This window comes from Cyprinus carpio, chromosome A1 (genome assembly GCF_018340385.1).
Source record: "Cyprinus carpio isolate SPL01 chromosome A1, ASM1834038v1, whole genome shotgun sequence".
NCBI classification, from domain to species: Eukaryota; Metazoa; Chordata; class Actinopteri; order Cypriniformes; family Cyprinidae; genus Cyprinus; species Cyprinus carpio.
The window spans coordinates 28,688,665-28,705,534 of record NC_056572.1 but is presented as its reverse complement, the minus strand read 5'-3'; the positions used below and the strand labels follow the sequence as shown (position 1 = coordinate 28,705,534).

The 16,870-nt window shown below is 34.5% G+C and overlaps 1 protein-coding gene across 4 annotated transcripts in view; it reads left to right on the top strand.

Moving 5' to 3' along the window:
* The window catches only part of LOC109062622 (glutamate receptor ionotropic, NMDA 2B-like), a 98,821-nt gene that overhangs the window by 63,508 nt on the left and 18,443 nt on the right, over positions 1-16,870 (top strand). For all 4 annotated transcript variants that reach the window (XM_042760687.1, XM_042760703.1, XM_042760711.1 and 1 more), the window contains exons 6-8: positions 375-567; positions 15,940-16,054; positions 16,310-16,518. In XM_042760687.1, the coding sequence (XP_042616621.1) occupies positions 375-567; positions 15,940-16,054; positions 16,310-16,518 (517 nt within the window). The remainder of the gene's footprint in view (positions 1-374; positions 568-15,939; positions 16,055-16,309; positions 16,519-16,870) is intronic.

Here is a 16,870-nt window from a genome sequence, read left to right as displayed (position 1 = left end):
TAAGAAAAGAAGGATTGGATTAAAAAAACATTGAACTTCATGGGAAATAAACCCATTTATTTACAACTATGGAATATTTATTATATTAATATATTAATATATACTCTCTCTATATACATATACTACACACACAGACACACTGGATGTAAACATTTCATAGATATAAATAAATGTTATTGGAGTATGGTTAACTAAATAATATAAATAATATACATTTTTCATACTGTACTGTACATTATAATGTTGTAATGCCTAAATTTACTTGTCGCATTTCAAATTAAAATGAATAAAGCTATATAGAAATATTTAGCTAAAAAACTACACACTTTTTTTAGATGATTGTATATACTGAATTTACACTTCCTGTATCTCAGGTTTGATCTCTGTTTCCTACGATGAATGGGACTACGGACTGGAGGCTCGAGTGCGTGATGCTGTAGCCATAATTGCCATGGCAACCTCCACAATGATGCTGGATCGGGGTCCTCACACGCTGCTTAAGTCTGGATGCCACGGCACACCTGACAAGAAAGGCAGCAAGTCAGGAAACCCCAATGAGGTGCTGAGGTGAGTCAGGCCTAGCGGGGCGCCAGGGTTCAAACACTGACATCTGGGGTCTGCAATCATACACATACACAGGCAGTCTTGCCAGCATACATACACTTACCACACCTGCTCAGGAGGGTTTCTGAACTAATGGAGTGTTTTGAAAAGGGTAAAGAGCCCTAGACAGGTGCACAAACATACTGTTCACGCATACAGTACATACACACCATGGTTGGTGTTAGATGTTGTAGGTACTGTCGGAGACAGATTTTTAAATTACTAGTTGTGATAATGGAAAATGGATTACTTGATCTATATATAGTTCTTAATGTAGTATTTTGGGATAACAGGTGCTATTTTCATAGCAACATTTCCATCCTGGATTTTACAGTACTGTTGAAAAATTTGGGGTCGGTAAGATTTTTTTCTTTTGAAAGAAATGAAAACTTTTGTTCAGCAAGGGTAGTAAAATAACAGTACAGCAATTTATACTATTACAAAAGATTTCTATTGTAAATAAATGCTATTTTTTGCACTCTGTATTCATCAAAGAATACTGAAAAACATCTATCACGTTTTCTACAAAAATATTGAGCATTTTCAACATTGATAATAATAAGAAATGTTTATTGAGCAGCAAATTAGCATATTAGATTTATTTCTGTAGGCTCTTTTGACACTGAAGAGACAGAAAATTCAGCTTTACCATCACAGTGGAATAAATGACATTTTAAAATATGTTTAAATAGAAAAAATATATTTTAAAGGTTTTTTTTAAAATAATTTTCACAATATTATTGTTTTTGAACACAATGAAAGGTTGGAGTTATACTGTGTCACTGTAAAATTAATTTTAACCACTGACTCTTCACATCCTCATCCTTTGGGAGAACATGTAAGGGCATTTTGCTTTTGCAGAAAACAGTTTCTTCTAGACATGCTAACAACATGAACAGCTACAGTGTTTGAGGGCGGGCCCAAGCACACATTGTTTGCGGGCAGCCAGTGAAGAGCATTATGCAAATGTGTTGAAACATGTAGATTAACGACAACATGTTTCAGGCACTTCAGAATTGGTTCTTTCTTTTGGGAGGCAATAACTCCTGTTGTTGCACTTTGATATTTGAAAACCCTTTTACATTCACAAACAACTATATTATACACTACATTTAAGAAAATATCCGAAAAAGCATAATGGGGCACTTTAAAATGTACTTAACATTTATTTTAAATTTACATAAATATAATGTAAATATAATGCATAAAATCTTCCTTTTATATATTACATAATTTGTCGATTCATTTCAGTGTGGAATTTATATTAATGATTACAAATGTCAATGTTATATATAATTAATTACTTAAAATAAAACAATTAATCAGCAAAAATATAAAACAATTTATTAGTTAAAGATTTATAATCTATTTACAGCCCTTACAGTACATTCCCCCCCCTCAAAATGCAATCAAAAGTGGTCACAGGAGATGCATTTGAAAGGCAGGGGTATCTGATGATCCGTCTCATCTGGTCGTTTGTGATTGGATCAGCTGAGATGAATCCTAAAACCAGGTGCAAAGAGAGTCCTAGATAGAGCAACATTTTATTATAGCCGTTCTGTACCTGTAACACTTCCTGGAGAAAGAATGAGTGAGAGTGACAAATGGACAACAACAGAGAAAAAGAGAGTACATTATTGGTAATGTGGGTCAGCTGTAGCTTCTCGCTGAAGCGTCTGGCACAGAGCACCTTTCACTTTTCTTTCCCCATTATGTCTCCTCTGACATTCAGCCTGCGCCCACGTGTCTATACTGGCTCGGCTGTTATTTTCATCTTAGAAATATCCATCACAATAAAAAAGTGAGCTTTTCATATGAACTGCTCTGTTCTCTCATGTACTATTATTTGACATTTAGTATTGAGGGGCATTGATTCCTAAGTATTAATTAGCATTTAGGCTCGGTCACACTCTCTTTTAGCCAGTCATTTGATCTGCTGGTGAAGAGTTAATTGAATGCTGGAGGCAGAGCAGGATTAGGAAGCCGAATGGAACAACAGTGGGAGCCCAGCCTCTCCCTCCCTCTCTCTCTCTTCTGCGTCTAGTTTTCCCTCTTTCTGTCTGTCTGCCTGTCCCCTCCTTTGATTAACTCTAGGCATATGCAAACATGGAAGAGGAGGATAATCGTAACACTTTTGGGTTTTTGCTCATCAATCAACCAAACAACAAACAAAAAAAATCACAACAATCCCCACACAAACACTGTTGACATATCAGCAATCATTACCTGCGTCAGTTAAATCTATTACCTAATCAAACTGGATATTGTTACACACAAAGTGCGGTGTTACCTTCAGTCACATAGACTCAATAATTATATGCTCTCTAATTCATATTTTAATGTAATAAACTTTAAACCCCAAAAAGACAATCTTGAAAATTGAAAAAACAGTAACAAATTAAAATGTACCTCTCATCCAGACTTTAATATGAACAGTTGTGGCACACGTATGCTGGGTTCCCTCTGTGTATTCTTCATGTGCCAATTTCAGCTGAACAGACGTCAGACTCACCTTTCCGCTTGTCTAGTTGAGTCAGTTCTAGTTGTGTACTGTATACTGTAGCCCATCGCAGGTTTTACATTATCAAGCCCAAAACAACTACATTTAAAATTATGTATCATTTAATTAATCTTGAACACAATTACAACAAAAAAAGAAAAGAAAATTACATTGAAATTTTAACTAATAGATGGTTCACCCCAAATATTTTGTCATATTTACTTACCATCCATCTAGTTGTTTCAAAACTATATGACCAAACCTGTATATAAATCTTTTTGCAATATATTTTTCAACAAAATATTTAGCAGCACAACTGTTTTCAACATAATAATAGCTACATGAGCAGCAAATCAGCATTAGAATGATTTCTGAAGGATTATGTGACACTAAAGACTGGAGTAATGATGCTGAAAATTCCGCTTTGCCATCACAGGAATAAATTAAATTAAATTTTAAAATATATAAACTAGAAAACATATGGTAATAATATTTCACAATAATACTGTTTTTACTTTATTTTTGATCAAATAAATGCAGCCTTGAGTGTAAGAGGCTTCTTTCAAAAACATAAAAAAATCTTACCGACCCTAAACATGTAAAGTTAGAATATTTTTCAGTTTTTATTTATAGCATTACTGCTCTCCCCTACACTTTCTTCATTCATCTCTGTTCTTTTAAGGTTTCTTTCTGTTTACTTTGGTCTGATTAGTTTTCGACCAAAGATTGTTTCTCATTTTCTTTTTGAACCCCTATTGTATACAGTCTGTGTAAAGTGTTGCAGGGGTGGTTGGCAGTGAAACGGTTGCTTAATTCTGCCATCTCAAAAAACAAAAAAAACAAAACAACAACAAAAAAATCCCACTAAAATATTCAGTGCTAATTTTGGAAGTTGTTTTCCAAGGCATGCATTTAAAAAAAACTTTTAATTCCAGCGCTTAGCTTGGAAACGAACCAGTCAATAACACCTCGCATACAAATGCGCCCTCGCTCATTAATAAAACACTATAGTTAAGGTTTGATTTAAATGTGAAGTTAAACATTTATAATGTTTCCAGAACTGCATGTAGCCTGAAGAGCATGTTATAGTTGTGCTGTTGCAAAAAGCTTTCTTTGTTTAGATGAGGAAAACAAGTAATTAAGTGGGGGAAAAAACACTTTTATGTTATTTGTGAATGGTGGATTTACAACAGTTACCCAGCAGACATAGTATCTAGTAGAACAAGGTGGTTGTGTTTGTGTAATTAGGTGGATGTGTTAGGCTAGCCTTTAGAGTCGCTGAAGTGGATTTTTGAATTGACTGATGAGAAGATAAGGACACTAATATCTTATAAACACTGGAGAACACACATAAAAGATGGAAAAGAAGAAGAAAAAGTAGGCTAAGTACAAAATGGAGAAAATTGTTTTGTTTAGATTCCTCTGGGAATGCAGGTTCCTCAGTCGGCCTGCAGTGCACACCTGGGACCTCACATATGAGTGCACACGCACACAAAGGAAGTTTTTGAATGACAGCGTTATGAGGTGGGCTGAATGAAAAGCACCAGACCCTCTAACCCCTCAAGGACTCTAATGATCCGTTTCCACCATAATGGAGATGATTTAAATGGCATTCCAAGATTCTATATTATCATTCTGGAACACCCACTATGCTCTGCAGTGGATCTGTCAGCGATGATGGAGGGCTTTTCAGCTGGATGGGTCATGATCTGTGATGGTTAAGGGCCTGAGACAGCCTCAAGGGGTTCCTCTAAAGGTCAGCTGAAGGTTTTGGCATGGTTTTAGAAGATTAGATGAGATACATGTAGCCTATAAAGGTTGAGAGCAGGGTTAAATGAGGTTACATGTACTTATCTTGGATAAATTAATTGCAAGGACATGTGTGGGTTATTCTTGCGAAAAACAACAACAACAGCAACAAAAAACTGATTTTATGCTTGAATTTTAATGATTAATTTAATCAATTGAATGGTTCTTTTATTCTGAATCTTGATTTTTGTTATTGTGAAGACAGTTTCCCACATTTTTATCGATATTTTGTCCACATAAAATAGCATTAGCTTATGGATTTTCTCAAATGAATTTGATAATTGTCAAATATTTTGTATTTTAAAAAAGATGACCTGTGGTAATTACATTGAAAGTTTTTGAATTATATAACTTTTACATTTCTATAATTAATATATTACACTGTAAACAATTAAGTGAAATTTACAGTAAAAGCAGCAACTGTGGTTTTAAAGATTGAAATAAAAAAAAAGTGTTGGTTTTTTTATCTTTATAATATACTGACAACCTCCTTAAATACACAGGTGGTAAGAAAGCCACGTTTTGAATTAAAAGTTCATAACAAGCACTTTTTAAATAAATACAAATATAATAATAATAGAAGGTTCACAGGCTCTCTCTCTCACACACACACACACACACACACACACACACACACACACACACACACACAATCATGGTAACATAACTGATGAGAAGAACTAACAAGAAACAGTTATTTCAGTGCAAAAACAAATGTGAAGTGTCACAGAGAATTCAGGGAATGTCAATTTATGTTTTTATTTTACCTGTAAATTATAGAGTGACAAAAACTGTAAATTCAACTGTATTACATTAAATCTCCCATTCAATATATTGCAGTTTTTCACTGTGTAAGGAAACTGGCCATCAACCAATTAACAGGTTTTTACTGTGGCATTTTTACATCCTTTTAACTGTTAAAATCGCATAAATTTAAAATGTGTACATTTAGAAATTAATTTTATATATAAAATATTTTGACATTTTTTGTTATAAATGTCTACTTTCTAAAATGTGTATTTATTTATTTACTTATTTAATATTACAATATATATTTTGTTTCTTTTTGTATTGACTTGCTCTTAAACTGTCTCCCCAATCTTGAAAATATTACATTCTTGCTTGAATGTGTCTATGTTTGTTGCTGTGTGTGTGTGTGTGTGTGTGTACTATGTATGTTTTTTACCTCGCATGCATGATTGTGTGGCTTGTCTCTCTGATACTTTGACTCCTCTGAGGTGCTTAAGGCTTGTGAAGCTGCCAAACTTTTATTCTCCACTTCAGTTAATTGTAGGCCCCTCGGGCTGCCGCTCTCAGGTTCACTGGGTGGCCAGAAGACCTGATGCCCAGAAAGTTTAATAAGGTGGTTTTGGAAGCTTTTATTATGCTTTTGGGCATTGCTGAAAGACGCTGACAATAACTGTTCAGAAGCAGGTCAAGATATCAGTTGTACACTGGTGAACCCCTTCGGTCTTGCACACTTTCTTTCTATACCTTCTTTCTCTGTCTATCTCTCTATTTTCTGCTCACTGTCACACACTTTGTTTCTGTCTCCATGTATTGTTTGCTTTCTCACACTTTTAGAATACAAAATACAAAATGAACTGTCTGCCTTTTCAAAATATTTGGTATTAAAGCTTACATACAGCTCAATTTCCAAAGGTGTGTTTGTGTGCCTTTACACAGAGAGTGTGTTTTAGGTCTATCTATTAGAGTGTGTGAGTGGTGGTGGTGTATTGCTGTGTTACAAGGCCTACTGGCTTCCCTGGGGAAGGAGTTTGATCATTACATGGTGTCCTGTGTAGGTAAAGGTAATTAATCTCTGGTTCACCCAGAAGCCTTTAACTTGCTTTAATTAAAAATGCATACATAAACACACACACACACACACACACACACACACACACACACACACACACACACACACACACACACACACACACACACACACACACACACACACACTTTTAGAAAAACCTATACACACTTCCCCAGCCCACATCCACTATCATGTATATAGATCGCATTGTGGGTGGCTCTGAATTCAGGGTACGAGACCAAAGTATGATTCGATCTGTGTTCGGTCTGAAATCCTCTTTTTATGTTAACTCATATCATGATGTCATAATACCTTATGCGTTATAAATCCTCTGCAGATTATTGTCGCCCCTGTGTTGATGATGCATTAAAATAATCCAGTGCTGGTGGGCAAACACTGTAATTACTTCCAGACTCATAACAGCCATGCCTCCCTCCCTCTAGATCAGTGACGCAGGGTGGTCTTCAGAAATGAGAAGGCAAAGCCCCCTTTTGGCTGGACTTAATCAAATGTACTGTAAATTCATGCTACATTTGATGTTTATGAAGTTTAACTCAACTGAAAGCACCAATTCACATGAAAATATCAACAAACTAATACCACAACACAAAATTCTAAATTCATACAAAAACCAAACCCAAACAAAAACCAAAACTTCAGTCATTTACTCACCCTCAAGTTCTTCCAAATCTGTATGAATTTCATTCAACTGTTTTACACACAAAAAAGAAGATGTTTTAAAGAATGTTGGCAATTAAACAGTTAATGGTAGCCATTGACTTCCCTAGTGTGGGAAAAAAAATACTGTGGAAGTCAGTGGCTACCATCAACTGTTTGGTTACCAACATTCTTCAAAATATCTTCTTTTGTGTCCAACAGAAGAAGGAAACATATAAGTTTGGAACAAGTGGAGGGTAAATGATGACAGAAGTTTCATTTTTGGGTGAACTATCACCCAAAAAATGTACAACCTTGTAAATGTTGAACCTTATACAACTTCTTTTAAAACACTCTCCATTTCCATTATTTTATGTTTCAGAATAAATGGTCACAGAATCTTCATTTTTGAGTGAACTGTCCTTAAAATATATACTATTTATTAAAACCAACAATAATAATGCATTTTATTTATGACACCTTTCAAAACACCCAAGGTCCAGATATATATAAGCAGATATATAAAAAAAAAAAAAAAAAAAAAATTAAAAATCACTACACAGTAAAAAAAAAAAAAAAACACATAACAAACACTCCGCATATACAGATAAGGGAGTTCCATAGGCAGGGGGCAGCATAGCTAAAAGATCTGGCACCCATGGTAGTTAGTCGAATCCGTGGTACCACAAGAGATATTGAAGATGAGGATCTAAGAGCACGTGAAGAAGTAAACATGAAGAAGTTGAGTAAGGTATTGGGGTGCAAGATTATGAAGTGCCCTGTAAGTAGCAAGATCTTGAATTCAACTCGATACTTTACTGGAAGCCAGTGAAATTGCTGAAGAACTGGAGAAATGTGCTCAGTAGAGGGGGTTCTAGAAAGAACACGAGCTGCAGAATTCTGGACCAACTGGAGCTTACGTAGCAATTTAGAGGGAACTCCAGTGAGAAGGGCATTACAGTAGTTTATACATGAAGTGACTAGTGCGTGAACAAGAACTGCTGTATTATTGGTTGAGAGAAAGGGACGGAGATGGTTAATATTACGCAAGTGGAAATAAGCAGTCTTGTCAATGTACAAGGAAAAACAATTAGATTTAGACAAAACATTGCCAACAAGTAGGGCCTCAGTTTTGTTCCAATTTAACTTCAGGAAGTTAGCTGAAAGCCAATCTTTAATTTCAGCTAAACAGCTGGACAAAGATGGTGGAGGAAAAGTGGGTTTGGCAGACAGGTAAAGTTGGGTGTCATCCACATACAGTGGTGGTCAGTAACGGAGTAGCTTTACTTTTAGATAGATTGATAGGAGCCATGGTGGAAAGTACTATCAAGTAATTGCTTATACACATTTAAAACCATACACAAAAAAAACACAAAAAAATAACATAACACAATTCAATACAAAACATATTAGATCAAAAAATCAGGAAATCACAAAATACTCATAACATTGTTCACCAATAAAAAAAGAAAACCTGGAGTTCCCATTGTTGACTCCAATTATGTTAGAATAATAATCAGATTTAACTTTGGACAGTGCATTTTTATAGTTTTGAATATGTTCAGCATACATTTCTTTATGAACAGGACTGATAAACAAACGCTCTAACCTACGGCCTTTAGTTTTAAGTTCATGCAGTTCAGGTGTAAACCAAGGAGCTGAATGTACAAATGAAACCAAGTCACATCAAGTCTCATTAAAATGTGTTGATGCTTTTTGTATTACTTCAAAAGCAATTTTACAGTTATAAAGTAAAAAGCATATTTTATGTGTCATTTATTTGTTATTATAAATAGTCACATTATTTTCAGACCATTAGTCAGCTAATCCTCTATAAACACAGTTGCTGTCATGAAGGTTGCCGACACAGAGGTGCAGTATTTAATTAACAGAGCTGAGTGCTAGCTAAAAAAACGCCACAGATCATTTAAAGTAATTTCAAGTTCATTTCGATTCGGATGTGATGTGACCAGAAATAGTGATGTCGGAGTGGTTAGTTGTTTACTTTATAATTAGTTTTTTTTATATATAATTTATTGACCCTGCCTGGCCAATTTGCAGACCATTTGTGAACACGATGAGCGAGTGTTATCCCATTGATTGAGTAATCAGCCAGTCATATCAGACATTTAAATTTCTTTTGTCCAATTACATTGCACCTTGCATATATCATTTACTTTAAACTGAAGATCATATGCTCACCCTTATGTAACTTGTATGACCTTTTTCATGAAAAAAGACGCTATTTTCCATATAACAAAACCTGGGTCCACCTACATATTAAAGAGAAAATGTACCACTAGCTCTGGACTTCTTTTATTTATGTAAAGAACAACTAAGTTGTTAAGTGATTTTTTTTTTTTTCCTTTGGTCATGCCTCATCTCGCCCAGTGCAACAAGTTTCTCAGCAAAACCAACATGTGCAAGACACCCGTGGGCTCAGGGGAGGCAAAAGACACACTGCCTCCTCCTGAAACTTTATCCATCGGTGTCACTGTTGGACAGTGTTACCTTTTAAAAATGAGTGGTTTAAGCACTATTGTACTGTAAATGTGAATATTTTTGAGAAGGAGCTTGCCACCTTGCAGTGGTATTTTAGTATTATTTCTATAGTATTTATTGATATTTTGAACTAGCTTTTTATTTTTATATTTTTAAGTTTTTTTTTTTTGCTGATGTTGTGTGTAGTCATTTTGTTTATTTTATATATATATATATATATATATATTATAAAATATAACATTTCTCATTTTCAGGATTTATTATGTTTTTCATATAGTATTTTAATATTAATTTTATTTCAACTTCATTTCAATGAAAGAAAATAATTTTTGATAGTTTTAGTTAACAAGAACAACACTGCTCCTCTGAGAAAACGCCCCCTACTCTAGACATTAATGACATAATCATATACAGTCCTCACACTCCCTCAAGATTTTGATGGTTGTTAAAGCTGTTCCCTGTTGACCCGAGGGGCTATTTAACAGCCTTGACAAGTATCATGAAATGGCACAGTATCAAGCCAGTAGATGTTATGTCAGGTCCAAAATGAAATATGAGAGGAAACCCTTGAATGTGAGATCAAGTAATTTATGGATCCTTGAACGGTTGTGCTTTTAAATGGGTGTATGATAAACCTGAAGATGAGTTTTCTAATGTCTGAAAAATGTTGGATACGATAAATCTGGGTGGCTGTCATGTCCAATATCGATCTTTTTGTATTTATGGTGACAGATAAATGGGTCTCTGCTGCATCATGCGTCTCACTGTAAGTACAAAAGATGCTACCTCTCTCTCCATGTCTCTTCCTCTCTTTCTCCCTCACTCTCTCGAGTGGGATTACTGTTCCCATGGCAACACAGCAGATTGCTTGGAGATTGCTATGGTTGTGGGCACCATGGTAACGCATTTTATATGCTGGTGGGTCTCTCTCTCCCTCTCGCTTTCACACACATCCTCTCACATTCATTCTATCTGTTGGCAGTTTGGGATTGTAAATACCTTCTTGTGTCAGGACTCAGCACAGACTGCCCTGACACACCGATTTGGGAATTGATAGTGTGCGAGTCTGTATGAGTCTGTACGTTAAACGGATCAGATGTGCACGTAACTACTGCAGTAATTACTGATATGTGAGTTTTAGTATACTCTTTAAAAAAAGGTTCACTGGGGTTCTATATAGAACCCTAGGGTTCTTTACTCTATTTCAAAGAACCTTTTATGACAAAAATGTTTATGAATAAAAAAAATAAATACTGATACCTATCAGAAACATGTGGACTTACCAGGTTCACCATCTTTCATGGGTTACAGAATTGTGGAAAGTTAAAAAAAAAAAAAAAAAAAAAAGTTCATATAGACTGCATGGTTTATAGGAGAAAGTGGGCTAAATACTTGACATTTATTGAAGGTGAAGGATAAGAACCTGGTGGTAAGAAAAAAAAAAAGACATTAATAAATATAAATAAAAAAAAAAAACAAATCAATTACATAACAATCTTTTGAAAAAAAAGTCATCATTATTATTTTTTTTTTTATGTGTGTGTGTGTGGTTTCCACAAAGAAATGTTGAAAACACATAAGATTACAACACTGTAGAACATCACTGAATTAAATTAGCCTATGCACTTTATATATAATTCACATTTCTTATCAATATACATTTAATGATTAACAATAAAGATTAAAAATAAAGAAAAGAGGCACATTACAAATAGCCTACGTCGTTGAAGCCCATCCTACTCTAGATAAACAGAACATCCCTGCTTATTAACTAAAAATCATGTACCTCAAAGAAGCACAGATAACGATACAGATGCAAACAGAATACAGTGATGTCAACCTTGGTTTTAATAAGCAGTTATTTTATGACACAGAACACGGTGGAGAAACTCATGCATTTAAGAACTTAACAATACACAAAATAATCATATTGATTCAAGCATTTAAAATGTATTAATTAATTAAATGTCAGTAATGTACAATACTGTACAAATTAAGAAAATTTAGTCATGATAATGAGAAAACAACTTTTATGTCGAGATCACGAAAAATATTAAGTTGTGATAATGAGAAAACAACTTATGTCGAGATCACGAGATAATTAAGTTGTGATCACGACAAAACAAGAAAGAAGAAAAAAATAATAATCCATGGCCTCTTAGGACTTCCGTAGATGTGTGAGTAAGGGGGAGGGGGTTTTATAAAACTGAATGTAGTGTTTTGTCAATTTAAGATAAAAAAAATAAAAAGTATGAATAAAAAAGAAAAATGGATTTATGTTAACTGATGCACTGTTAATTGCTGTGTGTTACTTATTGCTTGTGTGATTGTAAATGCTAATAAAAGTGTCCTAAATAATCACATAATACTTTGATGTGTTATCCCTATGGTCATTTCAGTTTTCCTAGAGATAAAGTATCTGTATGAGCTGTGTAAGTCATACAATTTAATTAATATGAAACAAAAACTAAATCCATAAAATTAGCCCATGATGGGAACCCCTAAAGGGTTCTATATAGAACCTTTTCTTCTGAGTGTAGTGTTAATATAACCAAAAAGTACTATAGCAGTCTTATGATACATTATATATACCATGCTAACAAATATATCTTGGTATTTAAATACGTCTAAAACCTGTTGTAAGTTCTGTTTTAAAAGATCATGGGTCATGTTTGACTGGTTAGAATGATTTATTTAGCCCCTGCTGGTGATTACTGTAACTACACCATTCAGTTGGGATACAATGTATTTTTCAATTGATAGCTATTCAAAAATAGCTATGATTAGATTGCATTCCAGGGTCGTATGAAGTAAACTGAAAAAAAATTAAAAGGACCAAATACTGAGCCATGAGGGACTCCAGGGTTGAGGGCCAGTAAATTAGGCTTTTTTCGATAATTCTTTGTATGATCTGTTCACGTAGCAAATAAACCAGTAAATTTATGAGCTATTCAGAAGTGGCTGTGTTTTCTGACTAAACTGCAAGTATTTGATTTGAAGGGCTCAGTGTTGTCATTTTCATGTACTTCCCAAGCACTCATAAGAAAAATATCAGATTTCAAGTCACATGCTATACTTTTGGAGGCTCCTGTGCCAGACGAGTGAATGCCATTGATATGCTAAAGGTCAGCTTTCTCCAGATGTTATAGACCTCATCCCAGAATACCCATTTTTTAATGTTAGCTTCTGTATGTATAGATGTACAACATTGCTTTACAGTCTTACTCTATTGTATTGTACATGCATGAGACATACTCACTATTTGTTTGGTCATTCTGCTCTCTAGCCTCTCTCTGCATATTTCTCTTTCATTCTCTCTTGTTTAGAACAGATATTTATTTCTTGTGTGGTGAGTCGTTTTCATGAGGCCTATTGTTGTCATGGCAACAACAGCCCACAGATGGAGGCAAGAGAGCAAGGAGTGCACCAGAGAGTTTTCACTGGCTCTGACACAAAACTTGTTGACACACATACATGATACGCTATGATGAAAATCTGTGCGCATATCAGCGCTCAAGGGCACAAACACACACCTGACTACAGACTGATTTGCAGTCACTGTCTAAATTGGGTCAGTTCTTCTACGTCATAAATTTTACACCCAGATGGAAGAAAAGGAAAACGACATGTCCATGCTATTCTGTTTCATGAAGTTTTACTGCTGATGTCCTTTATTACTGAGGGGATATTTATGTTCTGTGTTTGACACAGTAGGGTGAATTAATGGAAAAGTGTCTCCATCTAAGTACCTTTCATTATTTATCTATTGGAATCACTGGGGCTGGTTGTCATACATAATATTGGTCAAGGTACGTTTATTTTTATGAAAATCAATTTCTGAACATCTTGGCTACAGAAAAGCTTTTGAACATTTCCACTATCATTAACAAGGAAAAACAGTTACAGTTAATTTCACAGATTTATTATAAAATAACAATTCATGAAATAGCAAAAGTGTAAAAGGCAATGTACAAAAAACATTATTTTAGTAAAAAAAAACTATATATATATATATATATATATATATATATATATATATATATATATATATATATATATATATATATATATATATATATATATGTATATATATATAGAAAACATACATGTACATTTAATAATTATGAAGAGAAATAACTGTTGTCCTCCACTCACACACTTTTCTACTTTTAAAAACAGTATTTTTTGGTTACATTTGGTTTATAGTTAATCAATGAAACTATAATTCACTATAAAATATTAATATATAAATATATTTAGTATGAGGACCAATTCTCACATTTAACTAACTATTAACTACTACTACCTCACTAAAATCCTAATTGCTCCTTATTAATAGTTAGTAAGGTACAGTACTTGTTAAGTTTAGGTATTGTGTAGGATTAAGGAATCAAGAATGTGGTCATGCAGAATAAGGCATTAATATATGCTTTATAAGTACTAATAAACAGCCAATATGCATGTTAATAAGCAACTTGTTAATAGTGAGAATTGGTCCCTAAACTAAAGTGTTACCAAAATATGATACTGAAATTTTAGTTCAGAGGAAACCAAAAAACACTGTTAGAAAAAAAGACATTTGTGTAATATATTGCTCTAATTACTACTTGCCGTGGTCTCCCATAACATACATTGTATAATGTTACTGATGGGTTTTATTATTGTCTTTGTCTTTATATTTGTATTCATCTATTACAAATCTTAATTTCTTTTTCGTCTTATTATGAATTCATATGTACATATCATGTACAGTATATGCCAAGTGCTGGAACTGTGGCCGTGAATACTAAGAAATCAAGTGCTAAGTTAGATCTCAAGGGGAACAAGAAGAACAACACAATATAAGAATGCTAAAACATTGCTGATGCATTTCAGATGTCTAAGTGCTAGATGAGGTCAGTAAAGACGAGTCACTAGACTCAGACAGTCCATTAAGTACTGGCCAAATTTATCTGTGGAGTAGGTTAGTGACACGAAAGAGGTTAATTACAACAGAGGTTAATTACAACTCGACCGAAAGTATTTTGTATGAACTTACAGGGTTTATTTGACAAAATCTGGTGGGCCAGTGAGGAGGAGGAATCAAATTTACACTCTGATTAGATCAATGCAGGGTGATCTGATGTAAATAGAAAAAAAATTAAAACCAAATACCGAGCCATGAGGCACTCCAGGGTTAAGGGGCCATTAAATTATGCTTTTTTGCTAACTTTGTATGATCTGTTCACGTAGCAAATAAACCAGTAAACTAGTTATTACTGTCCACACTGAAATGAACAGTTTGTGGCTGAACATGTCAAAAACAATGTAGTCAAGATGCTCTGGTTCTTAAGGTTGTGTGACAAGGATTAATTCCTAAGTGATGGAGGTCAAGGTTTTGGAAAAAAAAAAACTTGACATTTGGATGAAACCATTCATCATGCAGTGCTTGCTGTCTCATCCACAGCATCCATTCCAAGCAAATACAAAGCCAAATTGTTTCAAGATGCAGCAAACTGGTTTATAATTATAATATTGAAATATGCTACTTTCAAGTAAAAAGTTGCTGTTAATGTGTTCTTGGATGACTGACTAAAAGCTAGGATATCGGTTATTAGATCTGATATGTAATATCACTCTGTAATAAATGTTTTTCTGTGGATTATGATATTATATTGGGATCATCAGTACTGTATTTTGTTAAGGTTAAAGCCATACCAGCTCCTCAAGAATCTCCAACTGGGTGGATTTAAAAGTCATAATAGTGGTTTTGTGACCAGGAAGCTGCCAGATTCACATTTGCCATTGTAAATATAATTTGCTATAGCCTTTAGCAACAAACTTGCTGTCCTGCTTTATAAATGTGTGTGGACATAATATAGTGTGCAGGAACCCATATACTAGGTACACCAGAAAGCCATGTAAAATGCTGACATTAAAGGATCCTGGAAATTGCTTTGACTCGTTCTGAAAATATTTGTGCTATACAGGTTTAAGCGAGGAAGGTATCTTTGTGTTAATAATCACCAAATGTGTTTGGTCTGATATATTCACTCTGTTTTCTCTTCAGGTACCTCATGAATGTGACATTTGAAGGGCGCAACCTCTCCTTCAGTGAGGATGGTTTTCAGATGCACCCAAAGTTGGTTATTATACTGTTAAATAAGGAGAGGCAGTATGAAAGGGTGGGTATCTTTCCTCATTTCTCTCTTTTGCCTCTTGATTTCTCTTAACTCATGACAGTGCAGTTCCCTAATGTAATTATCAACCTTCATTTACTCTATATCTCTCTTTATCTTAATTCAAGATTTCAGCCGTCCTCAAATTTAGCCTGCTCTAATCCAATCACAGCCACTTCAACCTCAACACCCTCTCATTATCTCACTCGTTATCCTTCTCTCATATTCTGCTCTCATCTTGCCCTCTTTACACTTTCACAGGTCGGTAAATGGGAGAATGGGTCTCTGACAATGAAGTACCACGTGTGGCCTCGGTTTGAGCTCTACTCGGATGCTGGGGAACGGGAGGATGACCACCTGTCTATTGTTACACTGGAGGAGGCTCCATTTGTTATTGTGGAGGATGTTGACCCCCTCAGTGGCACCTGCATGAGAAATACAGTGCCGTGCAGAAAACAGCTCAAACTCCAGTGAGGATCCAATAGGAATAGATATTCAATACAAATATTCAGAAAATGTGCTGCAGATTCGTCTCAGATTTCACAGCAGATGTTATAAGTTGTAGACTGAAAATGTTACAAAACTTGTCTAAATCACAGATGAATACAGTGAGGTCTGAAAAATTGGACAATGAAAATATTTAAACCTAGAAATAAACAGAAGGTTGTAGTATTTAAAAAAATTCCAAATACTTAGAGACCAAATAGACCAAATTAGAAAAGTGAAAAATATTTTTTTTCCGGTGGTCTTAGGGATAGCACACTGTCTGTATGTCTGTGAAGATTTGCTTAACCATATCCAAGATGGATAAAGCTACATAGT